We start from the raw sequence: 25,992 nt of genomic DNA, 5'->3' as shown, positions 1-25,992 counted from the left end.
GATATGTAGATAGAAACACAGATACATAGATAGATAATAGTTTCCACAGTAGATAGACAGATATGTTTCCACACATAGACAGATGTTTCCAGACATAGATATGTTTCCACATGTAGACAGATATAAGTTTCCACATGTAGATAGATAGATAGATAGATAGATAGATAGATAAAAGTTTCTCTATTTATTCTGATAGATTTTAAAACAATAGATGTAATAGAACTAATAGATGAGTAACAAAGAAGCTTTTTGAGTTTTGATATGCTTTCAACTGTGGTTTCTCTTTGGTGGGAGTGGGGATGAAAGACTGTACGAGAAAGACAGACCTGCAAGGCGGACGGCACGTCAGGGAAAAGGGATTAGAACTGGGGAGGGAGGAAGGAACTTGGCCCAGGGTCAGGAAGGACAAAGGGGGGAGAGAGGTTACAGGTTTATAAAAAGGAGCTTGCGTGCGGGACATGGCAGAAGTAAGAAGCACATCAAGGCTAAGGGTCAGGGTTAACCTTCGAATAGTTGAAGATATCAGGAGATGCGTCCAGGTTGACCAGGAGAAATGTAAAAAGTCTCTCATGAGGGCTGACATCATGTCTTATGATCACCAGGTAAGTATTTTAGAAAACAAGGGATTCAGGACACAACTCCAAAACATCGCTAATCATCGGGGAAGTGCAAATTAAAACCACAGTGATCTATCACTTCACACCAGTTAGGATGGCCAACATCCAAAAGACAAGCAACCACAAATGCTGGCGAGGAGGCGCAGGAAGTGGAACCCTCCTACACTGCTGGTGGGAATGTAAACTAGTTCAACCATTGTGGAAAGCAATATGGAGGTTCCTCAGAAAACTAAAAATAGAAACATCCACTTGACCCAGGAGTTCCACTCCTAGGAATTTACCCAAAGAAGACAAGTTCTCAGAATCAAAAAGACATATGCACACCAATGTTTACTGCAGCACTATTTACAATAGCCAAGATAATGCAAGCAACCTCAGTGTCTATCAGTAGATGAATGGATAAAGAAGATGTGGTACATATACACAACGGAATACTATTCAGCCATCAGAAAGAAACAAATCCTACCATTTGCAACAATACGGATGGATCTAGAGGGTATTACGCTCAGTGAAATAAGTCAAGCAGAGAAAGACAAATACCAAATGATTTCCCTCATTTGTGGAGTATAACAACGAAGCAAAACTGAAGGAACAAAACAGCACTGGACTCACAGACCACAAGAAGGGACTAGCAATTACCAAAGGGGAGGTGTGGGGAAGGGTAGGTGGTAGGGAGGAAGGAGGGGATTGAGGGGTATTATGATTAGTACACATGGTGTGGGGGGGATCATGGGGAAGACAGTGCAGCACAGAGAAGACAAGTAGTGACTCTGTGGCATCTTACCACACTGATGGAACTGCAATGGGGTATGGGTGGGGACTCAATAAAATGGGTGAATGTGCTATCCACATTGGTTTTCACTTTTTTCATTTTTTTCATTTTTTTATTAAGGTATCGTTGATATACACTCATAAGAGTGGAGTGTATATCAACAATACCTTAATTTAAAAATGTAAAAAAAATTAATTAAAAAGAAATTAAGTGAGGAAGTAGGTCGTACTTATATGAACTGCATTTCAGGGTACTAAAGGGGCATTACAAAGTATTTGCTACAAAAAAGGGAAAATGCACTGTGACAGGGTTGAACACCAGTGTTCTACACGGTGCATGTGGATTTCTGAAAGAATATTGCTTACCTTTTTCAAAGGAACTTTGACAGCGATGAAACGAGTCCCTGGCAGGTGCTGTCCAACTGGGATACAGTCTTTCCACCTGTTAATACATATTCTTGTTAGACAAATTGTAGGTCGGCCAGTCTCTCTGCATAGAATGAAGTCTCCTTGAACATGAAAAGCAGAACCCAAAAGTAGGTCCTCTCTTCTCCCTACTCTGCACTCTGCTGCTCCACTTACTCAACCCCACCTGGTAGCGATCTATACTCCCCCTCTGCCTGCTTCCCCACCTTGAAAACAGACAAGGCAGCAGAACAGTGCAAAGGGCTCCACAAATAAGACACATCTAAGACCACAGGTGGCCAGAACTCCTGCGTCCCCAATAAAATCTAGCCCAATCGTGAGCACTAAGGCGTCGTTAATACACACCTGTTGACTGAAACCGTTTACGTCCAATTCTTCCACTTTACACTTTAGTTTTAGTCCTAACACAACCGATGGCATCAAATGCAACCAGTAGTGAACTTCAAGTTCATATTTTAAAAGAAAACCTGATAAAAAAGGGGCCGTGAACTTCACTTAATAAGGCTAGGCGTGATAGTAAAAAGGTAGATTTATACAGAATCAAGTAAGGTTAGTTCAGCATTCCTGAAGTATAGAAAGTGAGGGCAAAAGTTGACGCAAGATGGGGCTGGGCAAAGAGGGGATTCTAGACCACGCAGAGTCATAAAGACCACGGAAAAGAGATGGTTTTTATTCTTAAAGCACTGTTTTTGTGCGATATTTAGGAGAACTTTCCAGGTTGCCTATTAAAAAAATGTCCCATGTGAAGAAAGGACTGGAAGGAAACAGGGATCGAAAAATATATACACTAATCAGGACCTAGAAGCAATAGATCAGGCAAGTTCTGTATTAGGATTCTGACGGAGTGGAGAGGACAGATTCAAAAGATACTCAGGACATAAAACGAAGGGGACTTGGTGGGGTGTGACATGGAGGAAAGCAAGGTCTCAAGGAAGAAGAGTTCACTGAACATAAAAGCAAAGCCTCAAAATTAATCATTGGAATAGACGGAGGCCGATTTCTCAAATGAGACCGGTTAGAAAGCAACAGGATGCCCTTGGCCATTCCTGGGAACAGCACACAATTTTTCGGTGAAAAGTTTGGTTGTACTGGTGGGTTTTTTCATTCAACCTTTGCTCTTCTTACTCCTTTTTTCTGTGCAAAAATAGCACAGCTTGAGGAATGCGGGGGACCCCATTTTGGTAAGTAAGGGGTGTCCCCAACACTCACAGGCCCATCTTAAAGGGCGGTCCCTCTCTATTTCACCCGGGGAACCATGGCCCGCGCCTCGCTTCTCCAAGGATGGGGAGAAATCAAAAACACCAGGCTGTCCACGTCACCTCCTGCGAGCGGAGCAGCGAAAGCGTCACAGCCTCCCGGGAAGAGGCGGGCGGGCCACGCGCGGCGGCGGCGGCGGCGGCAACGCTCAGGCAGCGACCGAGGCGCAGGAGCTGCGGGCGGGACGGGCCCGCACCGGGCCGAGGCTGCTTACCTTTCGGGGGCGTGGCCTGCACCCTTTGCCTCTTGCCGGAGGGCCGTCCGGAGAAGACGCGTCTCTGGCCCCAGCGGTGGCGGGCACGATGCCGTCGGCTCCTCTGCGCCCCAAGGTGCCGCCCACGCAACGCCAAGAGCGACAGAGCCGCCGGGCCGGCGCCCTCGGCGACAACTGGATTTCCCACGGGAAGACTTCACGCCGCAGCGCCTCGGCTCCTGCTGCTGCGCAGGCGGCACCGCCCGCGGGGCTGTCGTCCCCGCGCCGGCCGACGGGATTCCGGCGGCCACAGCGCCCTCCTCAGCCGGCGGTGGGTAGCGCAGGGCGATGAGCCTGCAAACCCCTCAGGATCCAAAGAGCATACGGGTCACGGAAGGAATCAAAGAGAAATCCGGCCCCTCCGTTTCCTCACGCGGTTCTTCGGGCAGTTTTCAAGAGCCTACACTCTCTTTCGCTGTACATGTATTTTTTTCTTTTTAAGCTGCCAACTGATTTTTTTTTTTTTGGCTTTTTTTTGTATCATTGATTGCATGTGTATTCAAATACATAAGTACCTACTTGTACATACATGCGTGTCCTCTATTTTATATAAAAGCACCCCACTAGATACATATATTCTTCAATCGATCTTACATGCTGATTTTCCTGGTCAATTTATGCAAACAGCCTTTCTATTCTTTTTTATGGCTGCAAAGTACTCCACTGATCATAAGTACCACCATTTACATAATCTGCCCAATACTGATTAACTTTCAGTTGTTTTCAATTTTCTGTCCCCCTTAAAGACAGGCTGCAATGTGAACATCCCTACACATGTATATACTTATAACTAAATTCCTAGTACAATAGCTGGAATGAAGGATATGCACACTTAAAATTTTACGAGATACGGCCTAACTACTCTCCAAAATTATTGTATCAACCTACCTTCCCACTCCTAGTGAAACCTCTTTTGGGTTCCTGTCATGTGCCAGGTGTCACGCTAGAGGTGGACAAGTATGTATTTACATTTTAGAAAGTATCAAGAAATGACAGAGTGGTCAGAATGAAGCTTGAGTCTGAAATCTGCACACAGTAGCAGGCATAAGGATCTGTACTTGTTAGAAAAACTCTGAATTCTGCCACAGTACGTCTGAAGGCAGAGTAGAGTACTAAATGCCAGATTAAACTATAGGAAATTACAATACTGAATTTTTTTTCTAATTTCTGAAAGCACCTTATTACATACACTGTTACTGTTCTTTGCAATCACTTAGAGCTGGGAAAACAGTCAGAGAAGTCAGGGTTATTAATGAATGAGTGAATCAATGAATGGGTAAAAAGACGACTATTTAAATCCACAAGCATTTACAATTTTAATTATAATAATTAAAAGGGGTCAATGTTAGTAAATGGCTATTTGGAAAAGGAAGAGACATAAGTTAGCCTAGCATGGTTTGCAAAGTTACGATTAGGCAATTCAAATTTGGTGCTAAATACTCTTTCAGAATTCATGAAAAAATACCCTTTTAAAATAAAATCATAACATACTAGAATTCACGAAAAAGATAACCAATAGGCATGTAGAGCCAAAAAGAACAAATGGTACAAATATCTACAGACAGGACAATATACAAGCTGTGACACAAATCTATCAGAAACCGGAAAAACTGTATTGATCCTGCACTTGCAGTTTGCTAAAAGACAAAGCTTGAAGTAGAAACAAACTCAGTTACAGCTGACACAAGAAAATCCAGACTGAGGCGTAACCGGGTTTCCAGAAAGGATGCGAACTAACAAAGACTGGGTCTTTGGATGGGACTGCCTTCAACATGAGGTAAAACAACGCCTTAATAGGTATGCAGTGGAACGGAAAATATAGGAATGAGGGATATCTGGAGCACTGAACAACCAGATAATTGACACTAACAAAATCTACTGGTATCTGGCAGGGCCCCTCAGGTACCAAACCCCAGGGGTTTAAGGGATTCCAGTCTTTAATCAAATCAAAAAGTGACAATGGAGAGAGTAAGGAAGAGCGTCAGGGGTGGATGGACTTGTTACGTTATACTACCAAGACACACCCCGTTATCCCAAAGAGTACGAAACACAGGAGGTGGGCCTCTGGGACAAGGCAATACGTAACAGTAAAAATAAGTCTTTAGGTCAGGGTAGGGCTTAATGCTAAGTCAGAGGCCAGAGCAGAAGGCTGTGAAGAGTTGGGCTCAGTAAGAACATGCGAATGCTGCCAAATACACCTTTTCGGGTAAAGTAAAGTTTATCATTGAGAGGGAAAAGGAAATGGAAATGGCTGACAACTCTGGCTACATAATGTAAGAGCTCATATTAGTGTTGTTGCCACTTTGGTTACCAGCTGTAGATAGATAGATATGTTTCCACACATACATAGATATAAGTATCCATACGTAGAGAGATACACATAAGATTCCACACGTAGTCAGATAGATATGTTTCCACATGTACATAGATAGATACAAGTTTCTCTATTTATTCTGAAAGATTTTAAGGCAATAAATGTAATAGAATTAATAGATGAGTAACAAAGAAGCCTTTTGAGTTTTGATGTGCTTTCAACTGTGGTTTCTCTTTAGTGGGAGTGGGAATGAAAGCCTGTATGAGAAAAACAGACCTGCAAGCTGGACGGCATGTCAGGGAAAAGGGATAAGACCTGGGGAGGGAGGAAGGAACTCGGCCCAGGGTCGGGAAGGCCAAAGCGCGGAGAGAGGTTACAGGTTTATAAAAAGGAGCTGGTGTGCGGGAAATGGCAGAAGTCAGAAGCACATCAGGGCTAAGAATCAGAGTTAACCTTTGAATAGTTGAAGATGTCAGGATATGTGTCTAGGTTAACCAGGAGAAATGTAAAAAGTCTCTCATGAGGGCTGACATCATGTCTCATGACCACCAGGTAAGTATTTTAGTAAACAAGGGATTCAGGACACAACTCCAAAACTTTGGGCTGCCTAATCCATGTATGATTATGGCCAGGAGAGGTGAGTACAAATCATAGGGGAGTCTGCTAGATGAATGACAGGGGCTCAGAGCTATCCTGGGGGCAGCTGATAACAGGGGCTGAGCCCCATGAACTGCTACAGCAGGAGGCCTACCCAGAGCAGGGCCTGGGATTTAATCACCATTTACTCAACACCTGCGGACCAGGACCAAGACCACACTACTGTCTGTGTCACTGTGCCACTTCACTAGTGAGGTTCAGCAATGGACTGAGTTCACATTGCATGGGGAGTGCAAGGCCTTAATTTGAGGCCTATATGCCTCCAAAGTCCTTGGCATTTCACGGGCCCTTACGCAGCCAACCTGGCTTTCAGAGCACAGCACCCGGAGCTTCATGGCGGACCAGATGAAACTTCGGGATGAGCCTAAATGTTGACTTGACAGGAATGTTCCTCCTCTCCACCCTAGTGCATGCAGTCTTCTCTAAACCTAAGCTCACAAGAAATATCTCCCTGGAAGCATCCACTTCTTTCAGGTGTGAGCGATGGGAGTGTGTGCGTGCTGGGTTCCCCTGCCACCAACTGGAGGCCCAAAGCTCAGGATGGTCCAGAGGTGGCTACTTAGGGAGGGTGCGGGACTAGACAGGAAAGGGAATGGAGTGGGGAGAGGGGGAGAGGAGAACAGCAGGTAATCACCCTGGGAAAATCGGTAATTTACATTATAAAAGTTATTGAGATATAATTCACATAACATAAAATTCACCTCTAGAGACTTTAGTAAAATCAGTGGCATTCAGCACATTCACAAGCTTGTGCAACCGTCATCATTATCTAGCCCATAGCATTTTCATCTTTCCCCAAAGAACCCCTCTTATACATTAGCAGGCACTCCTCATTCCCTCCTCTCTACACCCTGGCAGTCTCTACTCTGTTTTCTCTGTGTGGATTTGCTTGTATGGACATTTCATATATATGAAACAATACAGTATGTGACTTTTGTGTCTGGCTTCTTTCATTAGCCTCATGTTTTCAAAATTCATCCATGTTGTACCATATGTCAGTAGTTCATTCCTTTTTATGACTGTATAATACCCTATTGTGAGGCTCTACCATGTTTGTTTATCCATTCATCTGCCAATGGACATTTGGGTTGTCTCCACTAGTAAATACATTTATTGAGAGTTTATGCTGTGCCAGGCAACACCAGGCTAAGTTATTCACCCCATTTCACAGATAAGGAGATAAGCCTGGAGAGCGTGGAGGATTTGCCCAAGTTTGAACTGGTAACGGAAGGAGCTGGGGTTTGAACCCAGGCATCAGACTTGAGAGGTAGTAGATTCGTGTGATAGAGCATTAGAAAGTTACAAAAGGGAATCAATGGAAAGTCACCCTTTTCCCCAAGTTCCTCAGCCACCTATTTCCCTGCTTCCTTAGAGAGACATCGACTTTTCCCACACTGCGGATCCTTCCTGTGAAACTATTTATACCCTAATGTGTGTGCATCACAACTTACTGATTGACTCACGGTCCCACTGATTTGAAATGTCACTTTATGGTATACTGAATTCTTGCATGTATTTGCATTACTCTTTTCAGAATTGTCCTTTTTTTGTCAATCCTTTTAGATTGCCATTTCCCTAAAAGCCTTTTTATCTTTTTTATTTTTAAACATTTCCTTCCTTTCTTGTTTGTTTTTCTCAGGTGTTATCCATTATGTTCATCCATTCTTGCATTATTTTTAATTTAGCCTTCAATTCTGAAAATTTTTGAAATGCTTCAATTCAGTCCTTAGTTCTATCATCTTGTCTAATTCTGATTTATCTTCTTTTTTAATTTTTTTTTATTATGGCAAAATCTACGTAATCATTTTAAAGTGTACAATAGTGGCATTAAGTACTGTCACAAGATTGTGCTACCATCACCACTGTCCAAATTTAAAATGATTATGTCAAAAGATGGAGCAGGACTGCAGAAAGATGGGAGGCAGCAGCATAGTTTTTGGATCACTCCAAACCCTCTCATGGACATAGGTCGAGCAATACCAAACATTCATGGGTAGCAGTTATTATTTCCAGAATTTCTTTATCATCTCAAACAGGAACTCTGTGCCCATTAAATTAAAAAAAAATTTTTTTTTAAGTAAGAAAACATGGTGGCTTGCTTTCTGAGGTTTCCTGGCTCTGCTCTCCTCCCCAGCTCTCATCAAGACATTTCCCTTTGTGTCAGGTGTTCCTCCGAGAAGCTTCTCCTCTGTGTAGGCCACAGCCTGGAAAGGAGCTCTGGCCGCTCAGGTTCCAGATGTAGAGGGGCTGGACTACTCCAGCTCTGTGGACTCTGTCCCAGGTCCCTTGGACTTAACTCACTCTGCCATTGGGGAAACCTCCCCTAGTCTCTGCTGCTGTTCTCAAATTGGCCCACAGAGCTTCCCAGTGGCTACCTGCTGGCACTTTGTAGGCCTCCTGGCCTCATGCCCATCCTCCCGCCTGCCACTTCTTCTGGAGCAGACACCGAGGCTCCAGGTAGGTCTGTGGCCGGTGGTGGTGGTCAGCCCCACCCTCATGTTTGGGATTCCTGATTTCACGGTAAGTGCTGCCCATGGGTGTTGGGTTTTGGTCGATCTATTTCCATGGGATGGTTTGGGGAGATTCAAAACCTGTGCCCCTGATTCCATCCTTCCGGAATTCCACTGCATCATTTGATGTACTTATTTCACCCTGGAGGCCCTGTGATTTCCAGTCCCCCAAAGCAGAGCTCCTTGTGCCGTCTCCTGTTAGGACTCTGGGTCAGATGAGGCTTTCTGAGTCTCCTCTGTCTTACATGGCACCTCATGTCTGCATTTGCTCAGTCCATGTTGTGAAGAAGTCAAAACAAAACAACATAACTAGCTCAAGAGTGGAGGGACATCTGGCCACCACAAGGGGTGGAATAAACCTGTGGGGAGTCTGGAAAAGACTGTCTTTGCCCTCCCTTTTCTCTTTCTCCTTGTATCTACTTTCCTAAACATGTACAATATGGAATCTCCAATCTGTCCTTCTTCCCAGCAAAAAACCTGGTCCGTGTTCAGTTTTCTTCATGTCACTTCATGGTAATCTATTTCTTAAATTGCTCAGGCCACAAACATTTAAAGTCATTTGACTCCTCTCTCTCCCTCCCAACCACACATCCAAAACATCAGCAAATTCCATCTGCCTGACCTTCCAATTATTCCCAGAACTTTCCCACATCCAATCATGTTGCTCCCCATCCTCTCTAGTTCACGCCCCCATCATTTTCTACCTGAACTACTGGGAGAGCCTCCTACCTCAGATGTTCCCCAACTTTCTAGATTCACAGAGCCTTTGGTGTCTCACCTCTAGGCTAAAAGAAATACTTCATAATTCCATTTATTAAGTAGTTAGCTGCCAACAAGCTAACAAGTATTTATGCTTGTAGTAGGCTGGGTAATGGCCACCCGAAGAGATCAGGTCCTAATCTCTGAAACCTGTAATATCACTACCTTATTTAGAAAAGGGGTTTTTGCATCTTGATTAAATTAAGGATCTTGAGATGGGGAAGCTATCCTGGATTATTAGGATGACCCCTAAATGCAACCACGTGTCCTTATGAAATGGAGGCGGAAGTAAATCTGATACAGACAGAAAGGAGAAGGCAATGTGAACGTGTAGGCAAAGACTGGAGTGTTGTAGTCACCGGACAAGCAATGCCAGCAGCCACCAGAACCTAGAAGAGGCAAAGAATGAACTCTCCCCGGAGAGCCTGTGGAGGGAGTGCAGCCCTGACCCCGAGGACCCCTTAATTTTGTCCCACTGATACTGATTTCCGACTTCCGGCCTCCAGAAGAGTACAGAGTAATTTCTGCTTTTTTAAGTCACCGAGGTGTGGAGATTTGTTAGAGCAGCCACAGGAAACATGCTCCAATAACACAGTACATTATAACAACAACTAAGTATACATTTGAGAAATAATAATATAAAAGAAAAAATATTTTTATTTCACTCTTAACCCAAATTACCTTGCTAATGGAAAGTGTGTGACTATTGGGCACTGTACAACTTTCCAAACTTTATAATTAAATTGAACTGTCAGCTTCATTTCCTGCTCCACGTTGATTTTCAAACAGTACTTGCTTTCTGTTACAGCTACTGCCAAAAACCCGCTTCACAAAAAAATGACAGCACTGAAAGGACAATAGCATGATTTTATGTTCAGTCTTAAACTACTGAACCAGCTAGAAGCTCACATGGTATCTGACAGATGGCAAGTATTGTGTGAACCATTCAAGATTTTGAAGTATCCTGTTGTATTCACCCTGGTGAATTTTCTGGGGTGTCCTGGGGGCCTCCCCAATGTATACCCTGTGAACTACAGTCTTAACTGGCTTCCCTTTTCCCACCCTTGCCTCTCTAAAACTTGTCACATAGCCACCATAGGGATCCATTCAAAACGTGAGGCAGATTCTGTTCTGCTTAAATCCTTCCATGGCTCCTCATTTTCTGAGTCAAATAGAGTGGGCATCCCAGGGAGAGGGCAAAACTGTGGAAAGGTCTTGAGTGGAGCAGCAGATGTTCAGACAGTGTGGCTAGAGAGGAGCAAGCAGGAGGAGAGGGGGTTTAAGGTCACAGAGACAACAGGGACCAAGTCACACTGGAAGCCAGAGTGAGGACTTTTGAATTTTTAATTCCAAGTGCCATGGGAAGCAATTGGGGCTTGTAAACATTCCCATTTTACACCCTCCAGTCAATTCTGTTAGAGCAATAGAACCTATTTTTGTTTAAAAAAATATATGAGCTGTTGTAAGAATGCATTAAGAATGGATGTCGTTCCTGTACTTTGATTGCCTCTCCAGGTGTGGCACTCGTCACAGGGGTAATAGTAGGCAAGAAACATCCACCTTGAGTCATTCCTGTTTTTTGCTTTCCCAGAAATCTCATCTGGGCTTATTTGCTATACCCAGATATTATATATCAAGGTGATAATTTTGTTTCCTAGGAGTCCCTTGCTGCTCTCCAGGAATGATCAGGCAGGAATAAGCACTCACGAGCACGGGAGTAACACTGAAGTATGCGAGAGGTCATATGGAGACTGTTATGTTCAGGGAAAGTGTTCACAGCTAGGTCTGGGCACCAGAAGGAAGGGGAACCTCCATTCCTAGACTGGCAATTGCCTATCAGGTGAGCTGCTGAAGCCTATTTGCTGACAGAATACCTTCCATGTTTAGCCTTAATTTCCTGGTTGCATGTACAAAATTGTCCTGTTTTCAACTTTCTAATTAATCAGGAAGGAAGTGAAGAATGTCAGATGGTCACCTAGGCCAGGTTGTTCTGGCTTGTTTCTGGTCCCTATGAAGCCAAGACCGCTGATCACTTTTCCAAAAGACCAAAAACTCTGTTCAGTATTTACAAACTTCCTCCGTAAAAGGACCCGGTCCTGCTTCCTGTGCCTTCTTAATCATTATCTTGAGAACTGCCAGCACCTGGGCCTACATGTTTCCCAGTCATAGCATTGTAAAGCCTTCTTATCACAGTCTTAACATCTAGCATGTTTGCACACTGTTAATTTGTTAAGTTTAACATGATTTTAAAAAGAGCTAGTTTTTGGAGACAGTATGCAATGGAAGCAGATGCCCCTGTTCCCCACCCTACCAGCTCTGCTTTTGCCTGTATTTCTGCAATAAAAGTTTCTACCTGCTGGATTTTTTCACTGCTGCCTGAAAAGCTAATGACACAGAATCAGTTCAGGGAGATTCAAGAAAAATATACACAGCAGGGAGTGGGAGAAAGTAGAGATCTGAACACTGACCCGAGGGAGGAGGTTAACACCCGTGCAGGGAATTTAAGCTGAACTGTGCAGGACAGGCCATGTCACCACATTAACAAACACACAGAGAGGCTTCCAAAACTTGGGTTGAAAAGTATCCCCAGAAAGTTTAACTTTTAAACCAAAGCATAAACGTTCAGAGTGGTTATATACAAAGTCTCCGGAGACAGAATGATTAGCGGTCTTGAAGGACCATTTTGGAAAGAAGCTGTGCACACATTCGTGCATACACACATTCACACGCAGAAAGTGCCACTGTTTGAATTTGCTGTAAATAACCGTCTAAGAGGCAGGGATTCTGTCAAACAGATCTTTGTGTGCCCGTTTCCTCTCAGTGCACCTTAATGAGAAAACACTCGTTTTCACTGTTTGATTAGTGTTCAGATATGAAAAATTGTCTTAAATTCTCTTCTAGGCAATAAAAGGGTTTGTTAAATGCCTCAGGCCACCAAGTTTGTGTAGAGAGTAACACAAACAAGTGGAAATTTTCATTAGTTTTCCTTCACCCGATTTAGAAACCCTGGCTAGTTGAGGCAGGACTCGGGTCAGCAATCCCTCCTTGAACCCTGGATTTGTGTGAGCGTGGCAGAGAGGCATCTAGCAGGAACCCCTACCCCAATCAAAAGTATTTTAAAACGGAAAGTTTAACGGCTCGAGTATCAGTCCGTCTAACGGTCCGGTTCCCCCGCTACCGCCTCGATCTAACTGGACCCAAACGGCCGCCAGCGCGCTCGCTCCTCGGAGGTCGGACTTTCCTCAGGCGGCGGTTCTACCCTCTGGGTCCTAAATTCTCCCGAGAGCAGGCTTAAGTCCGCAGGCGGGGGAGGGGAGGGGCGGGGCGGGCGCCGGATGTGACGTTTCCGGAAGCTCAGAGTGTCGTCCGCCGGGACTGGTGGGGAGGTGTCCTGGGATTTGGCGGCGGCTGGCGCCGAGCGTGGACCGAGTGTGGAGGCGAGCGGCCGCCGTGAGTGTGGGCCTGCGGCCTTCGCCTGCCGCGCGCCCCCTGCCCGGGCCGCCGTGCGCGAAGCTCCTCGCGGCTCCCGTCCCCAGCCGGGTCCAGCGCGTCCCCGCCTGCCGCGCCCGAAAGTTCCGAAAACCTTGAAAGTTTTTGCCCTGGAAAGCAAACTCCCTGACTGCTTTCGGAAAGGGAGGCCCAAGCAGTTGTCAGGCGGCCCCTCTCGACAGTATACGCCCCCTCCGGTGGCCCCCTGCCCCCTTCAGGCCTTTAGGCCACCTTCCTCCCGTATCTGCGGACGCTGCATCTCCTCTTAGGGATGTTGCCCAGCCCTGTAGTACCAGGCGCCGCCCTGGCCTCGTTAGGGGATTCCATTCTCCTCCAAAAATATCCTCTCCCGAGAGGTAGTGACCACCCTCTGCTTTAGTTTGCTTTGATGGGCTCTGGGCTGTTTACTAAATAAGGCATGTTGGGGACGTTTTAGATTTGCTAGCGGCTTTCTGAGCCCCTAAAAAGGCTTGGTGGGAGATGGGATGCCTCTGTGTCTGTCCCTCGTCGTCTCTACAGCTTTTTGTACTATTGGTGGGTGTTTTAGAGAGCGAGTTTGATGCAAGAAGCGTGATCTAGGGATAGAACTGGCCGAGGGAAGACTATCTCTGAGGGACGGTTAGAGTGGAACAGAGAAACTGGATAGACTAGTGATTGGTGAGGATTTCTGGGCAGATCAGAATCCTGACTGAAGTAGATTTTTGGGAAGAAGGAAGGCTTAAGACTGAAAAGATAAAATGAGGCCTGTTGAGCTAGGACCTTGAATTCCAAGGTGAATTCAATAGCTTGTATATTTTTGAGCATGCGAAATACTAGGGTGTGTTGTATTTCGATGTGTATCAAATATCCAGATTCTTTTTAGAAATGGTGTAGAGTTATATCTGATTAGAGTTTGGAATCTGATTCTAAGCAAGAATATGTAGAAAAATTGTAGAATTACTGCAGCTTGAGACCCAGGGAGGGAAACCCCCAGGTTTTTTGTTGGTTTGCCTTTGGCATTGCAAGTTACTTTTGTGCCCTTTTGTTATTCAAAGAGTGCTCAGTGAAGATAGATTTGAATAAATTGTTTTCAAGATCTAAATTCCTTGCCCTGATATGAATATAATGTTATAGATTGGCTGGAATAGTGGTTTAGTGAGCAGAGTTAGAATTATGAGCATTCATTCCCAGACCAGTTCCTTTAACTTGTTCTCAAATATGAAAAAAGTACACCATAGAAAAATGTCAGTTGCCCTCACGTTAAATACCAGTGATCAAATACCAGTCATCAGTTAGCAATTACAATGAAAGTTCATTGAGTATACTCTGCCATGGAGTAGATTGAAGTGGGTATCCGAGAAGAGAAATCATGCAAAATTTTAAGATACTGTCCTTCCTTTTATGGTGCTGATGGCAGGGCCACCTAATGGTAGGGAATGATAAGCATGCAAAGTAGATGTAAATTATATTCCTTGTACCCCCTACTTCTGGCGCAGGGATTGTGAGTTTTTGAGTAGGCCTGATCACCATTGTGATCAGGGCTTCTGTGAGGGTCTCAGCCTTTTCATGGGAAAGAAACCTCATTTGATACGAGCTTTATGATATGGCATTTTTCTCTTAATTTCTTTGTCATGTAGAGGTTTGTGGGATGAACACCCTGTGTGCTAGGCTGTGCTGGCCAGTGGGGCCATAGTTGATGCCGCCTGTTTTTTTTCTTTTCTGCTCAGAATTTGGTCTTGATGTTTGACCGTGGAGATGTGAACTGAGCCTTCCTGAGCCTTCCTACCGAAGACCAGGTGAGGGCTCTCTCCCAGATGGGCAACCCAGTGGAAATAAATGAAGACATTCCACCCCAATCGGTACTTTCGCTCTGGAGTCGAGGTGATCAGAATGGCCTCCATTTACTCTGAGGAAGGCAACACTGAACATGCCTTCATCCTTTTTAACAAGCACATCATGTAAGACACCTCCAGTTTACTTTTTCTTTTCTGGTGACTGATGCCTCACTCATTCTGCTCTTATGCTGCTTTATTCTGCTCAGAATTGCTAAAACTGGGGAACTTGACACCATCATTAGCATTTATCATTTTTCCTGGTAACTCCTACATACTGGCTGTCCTTGACATTCAAACACATAAGTACCAAAAGTATTATCATGACTCAATAATTTCATGAGTAAGAGGCCTAGCTCTTTGACCTGTGCACACGTAGCCCAGCTGTTAGGCAAGAGAGTTGGTGGTTAAATTATACAGGTTTTGTTTTGATTAATGTTTTTCTCTCTTAAGGCAGCCTGTCATAGGATTATTATTAAGATTAGCAGAGCCAAGATTCCTTACCTTTGCTTATTTTATAGCAGATTGAGTGATTCAGGAAAAAGTTTTTTCTTCTTAACCTTTATCGTAATCATGCAAATCATCAAATAAGTATTGACCACCTACAGATTGTGTGGCTTATCGTAAGACCTTCCCCTGAGTTACTTAGATCTTAGGTAGGCAGCATAAATAGAAGATTTCATGCAGTTGTTAGGCAACAACTCCTAAAGCCGCAGTGATAATGAAATGATGTGTAATTTAGGAAGGGAATAATGTTAAAGTGTCTCATTTAAATTTGTAGTCTTATTCTTTCATAATACTAGGTCCTTCTTAAAAAAATAATAGTGTTTTGCATAGTTTTTAATAGTTCATAGAGTATTTCACCTCCTTTACTTCATTTGGTCTTCACAGTTCGGTGTGCTCTGAGTTGGGCGCATTATCCTCTCATTCTTTAAGTAAGGAACCATTCTCTGGGTTTGGTGACATGCTTTGTTCCACAGTTTCGAATAATAAAACTTGGATTTTCCAGCTCTTCCTTCAGGATTCACTCGACATTATAGGCCACATTCTTTTTGTTTTACGTTTGGTAATTCTCTGTGAGCTGAACGTAGTCTTTTGAGATAATAGTCTAGAGCCACACTGACCACTTTTTCATTATTTTTTAATTTTTTGAAAAGGTGACATGTACATATACAAAATTCAGAAAGCACAAAAGGGTGTGTGTATATATATATTTTATATATATATAAAATCAAAGTCTCCCTACTGCTCCTCTTTTCCCCCAAACCCTCACTTCCACTGCCCAGAGACAATCACCCTTAGTTTCTTATATGTCCTCCCAGAGATGGTATATGCTTAGCAATTATATCACATTAGACTTTTTGATCACATACTACTCAAAGGGTTTGTCAGTATTATTGAGATTTGGGGTGGAATAATTCTTTGCTGTGGGGACTGTCCTGTGTGCTATAGGGTGTTTAGCAGTGTCCCTGGTCTGTACCCACTAGATGCCAGTAGCCCCACTTCCCCCACTGTAACAACCAAAAATGTCTCCAGACATGACCTCATGGATTCTGAGGGGCAAAACTGCCCTAGTTGAGAACCAGTGCCCTAAAGAACAGGAGGCGCAAGAAAGGGACTGCTGTTCTCATTTATTTTTATTATTATTTTTTTTATAAAAAAATTTAAGAGTTGTTTATTAGGACTGTCATTAAAAAGTGAAAGACTATATTCCACAGAGGGAATGATGTTGTTTATTTATTTTATTAAGTATCATTGATATACAATCACATGAGCAACATTGTGGTTACTAGACTCCCCCCATAACGGTCACTGTCCATCAGCATAGTAAGATGCTATGGAGTCAGTACTTGTCTTCTCTGTGCGTCAGTTCTTTCCATGTGGCCCCCCCTACATTATGTGTGCTAATCATAAAGCACCTTAATCCCCTTATCCCTCCCTTCCCATCCACCCTTCCCAGTCCCTTTCCCTTTGGTAACTCTTGGTCCACTCTTAGGTTCTGTGAGTCTGCTGCTGTTTTGTTCCTTCAGTTTTTGCTTTGTTCTTACACTCCACAGATGAGTGATATCATTTGGTACTTGTCTTTCTCCACCTGGCTTATTTCGCTGAGCATAATACCCTCTAGCTCCATCCATGTTGCTGTAAATGGTAGCATTTGTTTTCTTCTTATGACTGAATTGTGTATATGTACCACATCTTCTTTATCCATTCATGTACTGATGGACACTTAGGTCGCTTCCATTTCTTGGCTATTGTAAATAGTGCTGCGATCAGCATAGGGATGTATATGTCTTTTTGAATCTGGGATCCTGTATTCTTAGGGTAAATTCCTAGGAGTGGAATTCCTGGGTCAAATGGAATTTCTATTAGTTTTTTGAGGAACCTCTATACTGATTTCCACAATGGTTGAACTAATTTACATTCCCACCAGCAGTGTAAGAGGGTTCAGCTTTCTCCACATCCTTGCCAGAATTTGTTGTTGTTTGTCTTTTGGATCTTGGCCATCCTAACTGGTGTGAGGTGATATCTCATTGTGGTTTTAATTTGCATTTGTCTGATGATTAGCAAAGTGGAGCATCTTTTCATGTGCCTGTTGGCCGTCTGAATTTCTTCTTTGGAGGAGTGTCTGTTCAGAAGCTTTTTAGTTAGATATATTCCCACTTGTTCATTTTTGCTTTTGTTTCCCTTACCCGGGGAGATATGTTCATGAAAAAGTTGCTCATGTTTATATTCAAGAGAGTTTTGCCTATGTTTTTTCATAAGAGTTTTATGTTTTCATGACTTAAATTCAGGTCTTTAATCCATTTTGAGTTTACTTTTGTGTATGGAGTTAGGCAGTAATCCAGTTTTATTATCTTACCTGTAACTGTCCAATTTTGCCAACACTAGTTGTTGAAGAGGCTGTCATTTCCTGATTCTATATCCATGGCTCCTTTATTGTATATTAATTGACCATATATACTTTGTTTTATAACTGGGCTCTCTAGTCTGTTCCATTGGTCTGTGGGTCTGTTCTTCTGCCAGTAGCAAACTGTCTTCATTAATGTGGCTTTGTTATAGAGTTTGAAGTTGGGGAGCGTAATCCCCCTGCTTTATTTTTCCTTCTCTGGATTGTTTTGGCTCTTGGGGTCTTTTGTGGTTGCATATGAATTTTAGAACTCTTTGCTCTAGTTCGTTGAAGAATGCTATTGGTATTTTGATAGGAATTGCATTGCATCTGTAGATTGCTTTAGGCAGGATGACCATTTTGAAAATATTAATTCTCCTTCTCCTTGAGCATGGGATGCATTTCCATTTACTGGTATCTTCTTTAATTTCTCTCATGAGTGTCTTGTAGTTTTCAGTTATAGGTCTTTTACTTCCTTGGTTAGGTTTATTCCTAGGTATTTTATTCTTCTTGATGCAATTGTGAATGGAATTGTTTTCCTGATTTCTCTTTCTGCTAGTTCATCGTTAGTGTATAGAAATTCCACAGATTTCTGCTTATTAATTTTGTATCCTGCAACTTTGCTGTATTCAGTTATTAGTTCTAGTAGTTTTGGTGTGGGTTCTTCAGGGTTTTCTATATACAATATCTTGTCATCTGCAAACAGTGACAGTTTAACATCTTACTTACCAATCTGGATGCCTTTTATTTCTTCGTGTTGTCTGATTGCCGTGGCTAGGAGCTCCAGAACTATGTTAAATAAAAGTGTGGAGAGTGGACATCCTTGTGTTGTTCCTGATCTTAAAGGAAAAGCTTTCAGCTTCTCGCTGTTAAGCATGATGTTGGCTATGGTTTTGTCATATTCGGCCTTTATTATATTGAGGTTCTTGCCTTCTATACCCATTTTGTTGAGTGTTTTTATCATGAATGTATGTTGAATTTTATCAAATGTTTTTTCAGCATCTATGGAGATGATCATGTGGTTTTTGTTCTTCTTTTTATTGATGTGGTGGATGATGCTGATGTATTTTCGAATATTGTACCATCCTTGCATCCATGGAAGAAATCCTACTTGATCATGATGGATGATCTTTTTGATGTATTTTTCAATTCGATTTGCTAATATTTTGTGTAGTATTTTTCACATGTGTTCATCAGGGATATTTGTTTGTAATTTTGTTTTTTTGTGGTTTTTTTGCTTTTTGTGGTTTCTTTGCCTGGTTTTGGTATTAGAGTGATGCTGGCCTCATAGAATGAGTTTGTTAAGTATTTCCTCCTCTTCTACTTTTTAGAAAACTTTAAGGAAGATGGGTATTAAGTCTTCACTAAATGTTTGATGAAAGGCATTTTGTTCTTAGGTCATTTTTTATTACCAGTTCAATTTCTTCAGTCGTAGTTGGTCTGTTCAGATTTTCTGTTTCTTCTTGTGTCAGCCTTGGAAGGTTGTATTTTTCTGGAAAGTTGTCCATTTCTTCTAGGTTATCCAGTTTGTTAGCATATAATTTTTCATAGTATTTTCTAATAATTCTTTGTATTTCTTTGGTGTCCATAGTGATTTTTCCTTTCTTATTTCTGTTTATATATGTAGACTCCCTTTTTTTCTTTATAAGTCTTGCTTGGGACTTATCTATTTTATTTATTTTCTCGAACAACCAGCTTCTGCTTCATTGATTCTTTCTATTGTTTTATTCTTCTCAAATTTATTTATTTCTGCTTTAATCTTTATTATTACCCTCCTTCTACTGACTTTGGGCTGCATTTGTTTTTCTTTTCCTAATTTCGTTACTTGTGAGTTTAGACTGTTCATGTGTCAGCCTTCACTGTGTCCCACAGATTTTACGGTGTTGAGTTATAGTTGTCACTTTTTTGCATATATTGCTTGATCTCTGTTTTTTGTTGGTCATTGATCCATTGATTATTTAGGAGCATGTTATTAAGCGTCCATTTATTTGTGAGTATTTTTATTTTCTATGCATAGTTTATTTCTAGTTTCATACCTTTGTGGTCTATGAAGCTGGCTGGCACAATTTCAACCTTTTTGAATTTACCAAGGCTTGTTTTGTGGCTTAGTATGTGATCTATACTGGAAACTGTTCCATGTACACTTGAGAAGAATATGTATCCTTATTCTTTTGGGTGGGGTGTTCTATAGATGTCTGTTAAGGTCCATCTTTTCTAGTGCATTGTTCAGTGCCTTTGTTTCCTTCTTTTCTGCCTGGTTGATATGTCTTTTGGTGTGAGTGGTATGTTGAAGTCTCCTAAAATGAATGCATTGCATTCTATTTTCACCTTTAAGTCTGTTAGTACCTGTTTTATACATTTAGGTGCTCCTGTATTGGGTGCAGAGATATTTATAATAGTTATATCCTCTGTTGGAATGACCCCTTAATCATTATGTTATTTTCTTCTTTGTCTCTTGTTACTTTATTTTGAAATCATTTTGTCTGATATAAGTACTGCTGCTCCTGCCTTTTTCTTCCTATTATTTGCCTGAACTATCTTTTTCCATCTTTTCACTTGTACTAGTCTGTGTACGACTTTCAGTTTGAAGTGAGTCTCCTATAGGCAGCATACAGATGGGTCTTGTTTTTTTTATGCATTCTGTAACTGTGTGTCTTTGGATTGGTGAATTCAGACCATTTACATTTAGGGTGATTTTCCATAGATACATACTTATTCCCATTGTAGGCTTTAGATTTGTGGTTACCAAATGTTCAAGGGCTGCTTCCTTACTATCTAACAGGCTAAATTAACTTGCTTATTATGCTATTTCAAATACAATCTAAAGGTTCTTTTTCTCTCTCCCTTCTTCTTCATCTTTCTCCTCCACTCTTTATATATTAGGTGTTATATTCTCTACTCTTAGTATATCCCTTGACTGACTTTGTGTTTAGTTAATTTAATTTTCATTTGCTTAGTAATTAATTGGTCTACTTCCTTTACTGTGTTTTCATTTTCTCTGGTGACAGCTATTTAGCCTTAGGAGCACTTCCATTTAGAGTGGTCCCTTTAAGACACTGTAGAGATGGTTTGTGAGTGGTGAATTCCCTCAGTTTTTGCTTATGTGGAGACTGTTTAATCCCTGCTGCAAATTTAAATGATAATCTTTCCAGATAGAGTATTCTTGGCTGGAGACCCTTGTGTTTCATTGCATTCAGTATATCATGCCACTCCCTTTTTGCCTTTAAAGTTTCTTCTGAGAAGTCTGCTGACAGTCTGATGGGCTTTCCTTTATAAGTAATCTTTTTTCTCTCTCTGGCTGCTTTCCATACTCTGTCCTTGTCCTTGGTCTTTACCATTTTAATTATTATGTCTTAGTGGTGTCTTCCTATGGTCCCTTGTGTGGGAGCTCTCTGCACTTCCATGACTGAGTGACTTATTTCCTTCCCCAGGTTGGGGAAGTTTCATCAATTATTTCCTCAAGGAGAATTTCTATCCCTTTTTGTCTCTCTTCTTCTACTGGTACCTGTGTAGTATGAATATTGTTCCTTTTGGATTGGTTGCACAGTTCTCTTATTATTTTTTCATTCCTGGAGATTTTTTTTTCTCTGCCTCAGCTTCTTTGTTTTCTTGTTCTCTAATTTCTGAATAGATATTTAGTTGGTTTCTACATCTTCGGTATTGTGAATAGTGCTATGATGAACATAAGAGTGCTAATAGCTCTTTGAGATCCTGTTTTCAATTCTGTTGAGTAAATATCCAACACTGGGATTACTGGATCATATGATAGTTTTATTTTTAATTTTTTGAGACATGTCCATGCTGTTTTCCATAGCAGCAACACCATTTGCAGTCTTAGCAACCCTTTTGTTTTTTGATAATAACTATCCTGACAGGTGTGAGATGGTATCTCATTGCAGTTTTGATTCTCATTTTCCTGAAGATAAATGATGTTGAGCAGTTTTTCATCTACCTGTTGGACATTTATAGGTTTTCTTTGGGGAAATGTGTTCGAGTCATTTTTCCATTTGTTAGTTGGGTTATTATTTAACTGTTGAGTTGTAGGAATTCCTTATATATTTTGGAGATTAACCTCTTACTGGATATATGGTATGCAAATATTTTCTCTTTCTGTAGATTGCCCTTTCGCTTTGTTGGTTGTTTCCTCTGTTGTGTAGAATCTTTTGAGTTTAATGTAGCCCCACTTGTTTTTGTTTGTGTTGCATGTGCTTTGGGTATCATATCTATGAAATTTTTCCAAAGACCAATGTCATGAAGCTTTTCCTCTCTGTTTTCTAGGAGTTTTACAGTTGCAGGTCTTACATTTAGGTCTGTAATCTATTTTGAGTTGATTTCTATATATTGTGTAAAATTGGATTTATTATTCTTCTATATGTGGTTACCCAGTTGTCCAACACCATTTGTCGAAGAGACTGTTCTTTCCCCACCATGTATGCTAGGTACCCTTATCAGTGATCAGTTGTACACGTATAGGTGGATGTTATGTGGGTGCTCTATTCCATTTCATCGATCTCACATAACCTGTCCTACCTTATTTTCCTCTGTTCTCTCTACTTTTTAAATTGTATAAGCCACGGAAACGGAATCTTCACACTCACTTATTTGCTTAGTGCTTTTTTTTCTAGATTAAAAGAAAGCCATTGAAAGTTGTTAAGCAGAAAATGACAGGTCCAGTTTACATATTTAAAAAACTACTCTGATCACTTTTTGAATAATAGATTGGAAGAGTACAAGAATGGACAGGAAACCTGTTAGAGATATGCAGTATTGTGGAAAACAGTGGAGAGAAGTGGACAGTTATGTTTGTTGAGGGATTTGTGGCAGGAACAAGAAGGTATTGGAACTGGAAATGACAAGAATAACCTCCAGATTTCAGTTTGGGTTTGAATTATGTACCATTTACAGAGATTTGAAAGAGTGGGAGAGGTACATTTAGAGGAGGCTTGAATACAGTTCAGTTAGGGACATTTATAATTTAACATGACTGGGATCCAAGAGGGTACAGCATGTATGTAGTTGAATATGAATCTGGAACTCTAAGAAAGAATGTAGAATAAGAATATTCCCTGGAATTGGCCTCACATGGAAGTCACTGATTATCTTAGGAAGGGCAGTTAAAAGTTAGAAGTCCAGTGGAATGGCTGTTCTCTGATTAGAAGAGAGAATTGGGGCAGGGAAAGAGGTAAAGAAAAGAAAAAATTATATTTTCCACTTGAAATGTTTGGCTATAACAAGGAGCAAAGACATGTGCCAATACCTGAAGGAGGATATGAAGGTTTTCTAAATATATAATACACTAAATGATGCCTTCGGAATGTTGGAAATGACCCAGTAAAGAGAGAGAGCCTGAAGTTATGACATATGACATGGAAAGGAACCACGGTCCTGAACGGAAGATGGGTTATACTTCCTTTGCCCCAGTGGAGGAACTTGCATTTAAAAGGAGGGGTGGTTCTATTACTGCATCTGAAAAGATTGTAGGTGTACGTGGATTGCTGAAGGGTGATGTTACCTACATGATGATCTCCCAGCCAGAATGTTTTTCACCCGCTGTCTTTTTGCTGTAGCGCTCACTTTTACTTCATATTTCAGCCTCCTCAGAGAAGCCTTCCCTAACTACCACTTCCTATTTAAATTATTCTTCCATCACTTTTGCTTTTATCCTTAATAGCCCTTAATATAATATATAATTGTACAATCGTTTATATTGCAGCTATGTAACCATAAAGTTTTTTTAGTTTTAAAATAAATTTTTTATTTTCAAAGTTTTAGATTCAAAGGAAAATTGTGAAGATAGTACTAAAAGTTCTCATACACCCTACACTGTTTCCCTTATTAACATATTAGTATGGTGCATTCATTATAATTAATGAACAAATATTGGTAGAGTATTATGAACTAATGTCTACACTTTCTTTAGATTTTTCCTTTGGTCATTATCTACTGCTGTGGGGAAAGTGAAGGTTCCTGTAGCCAGGATTCTGAACAACTGCTTTCTCTGGTAAAGCCCTTAACATAGTAGTCCTAGTTATTTTAAATTCTCTGGGATAGTTCTAAAAAGCTGTGTCATGTCTGAGTTGGTTCTGATGGTTGCTTTGCCTCTTCAGAACGTTTTTTTCTTTGCCTCTTGGTATGCCTTGAAATATTTTGTTGAAAGACATTTTGTATCAGGTAATAGGAACTGAGTGAATGGACTAGGACTTTTAATCTGACCAGGGGTTAGGCTGTGTTAAATATTTATTGGACTTTGTGGATGTTAGAGTTTTTACATTCCTCTTATGTCCCTGTTTTTTGTCTTCCTCTTAACACTGGGCTCCCCTAAGCCTTCCTCCTCAGAGTGTGGGTCCTAACACTCGTCAGCTGTAACCCACTGATCCTGGAGCCCTGCTGGTGTCACGGTAAGCTGTGAGGGAGGGGAAACGTCCTATAATTTATGAATGAATCTTCATTTTTTACTGAGTCTCTTTTTTTGGTCCATGACATTCAAAAATGCTTCTCCAGTGGTTTAGCTTTTCTTTTTAAACCAAACTTAGGTGAGAAAAGAAGTCTAGAGGCCACTGGAATAGGAAGAAATCTCTTCTCCCACCTGGAATGACCACTCTGAGTACAAGTTTTTTCCCAGGAGGGTAGGCTTTCTCGTGGAGAACTCTCTGGGTGTATTTCACAGTGATTTGTCTTGTTCCCTTTTGGATCATTCTCGGATCCTTGTGAGAATCTGGTGCATTTCCAGTTGATGGCCCCAGAGGATTCTGTTCCAGGGGAGCAAATGTCAGCTGTGACTGGATGTGCCTTCCTCTTCGGATTTCAGGGTAGTGATTTGACTTGGAGTTTCATTCACAACCTCATTTCTTGTTTGGGTCAGTTTGTTCTGCTTTTCCTTGGAAGAAGGGAAGTGATGACTTCCAAGCTCTTTTTGAATATCAGCGCGATTGTAAATAGACATACGAGTTATTAGGAGACTTCAGTTGAGAAAAATCACCAGGTCTAAACCCATGCAGGTTGGTGTGATCACTATCCAGTGGGCATGGCATTTTCTAGGACAACCTAAGGCAGCTAGAGCTAGAATTCAGAGAAAGGGTGGTGACGGGAAGAACAAGTCAGGGAAGCGGGAGCACCACCGCTATCAAGGTGAAAGGATTGCAGGCTTGGTATCGGATGGGTGTGTGACCATCTACAAGTCAGTAATTCCGGTCTGTCTTCATCTGGTCAAATCAAAGAGGCGAGCAGCAGCCGCTCGAGCTCCCGGCGGGCGTCCCGCTTGTCCCTGCGGAGCTGCGGCTCTGCCTCGTCGTTGATGCGCTGGGCTTCCTTGTCCCCGCTCAGGCAGCGCGCCGCGATGGCCTCCAGAGTCACTCTCCCCCAGCGCCTCCGCTGCAGCCCCGCCGGCCCTCTGCTCACACGCGCGCGCGCACACCCTCCCGCCCTCGCTACCCGGAGGCTGCGTAGGCCGCCGAGCCCCCGCCGCCCAGGCGCGCGTCCGGGAGAAGCTCGGGGAACCTCTGTGGGGCTGTGGCCAGGGCCGGGCCAGCAGGTGGGCCGGGGAGGCAGCGGGAGCGGACGGCTGGGGCCACCGGGACGAACGAGGCGGGCGCGGGCGCGGGGGGCGCGCGAGGGAAGGCCTCCCGCCCGGCCTCGCTTGCACGCCCGCGCCTCCTTCCCCAGGATGCGGCGGCCCGCCTCGCCCCCTGCGCAGCCTCCGCCGCCACCTCCGCAGAGGTTCCCTGAAGGCCTGCGCCCGGCGGCGAGAGCACAGGCACCGGGGCGTCCCTGCAGCGAGTGACCGACGACGGCCCGGCGCGCCCGCCCCTCGCCGCCGCCTGGCACTGCTCCGGGGCCCCCTCGGCCCTGCCCGCGCGCAACCCCGCATGGCGCTCCTGTAATTTTAAGTTTTTAAGTGCTGCTAGCATCTGTTTATTTTTGTTTATCTTTTCATTGTTTATCTTTGTGATGTATTGTTGCCTTTTTGATGATTCCTTGGAATTTTGTTCCCACTGGATCATTATCATCTGAAAATAAAAGGTTTACTTCCTTTCTGATTTAGATGCTTTAACTTCTGTTGTGCTGCTCCCTTCTCTCTCTCTCCTCTTGTCTGGCACCTCCAGTACTTGTAGAATGGAACCGTTGGTCGTCACATCCGTGTCTTGTTTTGAACGTAGGGGAAAACATTCAGTCTTGTATCATTAAATGTAATTTTGGCTGTAGGTTTTATATGCCTTTTATTGGGTTGAGGAAGTTCCATTC

The 25,992-nt window shown here is 42.5% G+C and overlaps 2 protein-coding genes across 2 annotated transcripts in view; one reads left to right on the top strand and one right to left on the bottom strand.

Annotated features, from left to right (window-relative positions):
• Positions 1-3,747, bottom strand: part of LOC118972984 (uncharacterized) — a 280,966-nt gene extending 277,219 nt beyond the window's left edge. The window contains exons 1-3 of the mRNA XM_073225602.1: positions 3,729-3,747; positions 3,286-3,628; positions 1,755-1,830 (exon numbers count right to left, since the gene is read on the bottom strand). Of these exons, the coding sequence (XP_073081703.1) occupies positions 1,755-1,830; positions 3,286-3,628; positions 3,729-3,747 (438 nt within the window). The remainder of the gene's footprint in view (positions 1-1,754; positions 1,831-3,285; positions 3,629-3,728) is intronic.
• Positions 3,748-6,172: 2,425 nt separating this feature from the next.
• On the top strand, positions 6,173-25,787 carry LOC118972995 (uncharacterized). Its single transcript, XM_073225601.1, has 6 exons — positions 6,173-6,190; positions 8,654-8,815; positions 12,918-13,234; positions 14,788-14,828; positions 24,075-24,149; positions 25,075-25,787. The coding sequence occupies exons 1-6, from the start codon at positions 6,173-6,175 to the stop codon at positions 25,629-25,631; spliced, it is 1,170 nt and encodes a 389-aa protein (XP_073081702.1). The 3' UTR covers positions 25,632-25,787.
• Positions 25,788-25,992: the final 205 nt, after the last annotated feature.

Source organism: Manis javanica, chromosome 17 (genome assembly GCF_040802235.1).
Source record: "Manis javanica isolate MJ-LG chromosome 17, MJ_LKY, whole genome shotgun sequence".
NCBI classification, from domain to species: Eukaryota; Metazoa; Chordata; class Mammalia; order Pholidota; family Manidae; genus Manis; species Manis javanica.
Note: the sequence above shows the minus strand (reverse complement) of the source record. Positions and strands in the feature narration are given on the sequence as shown.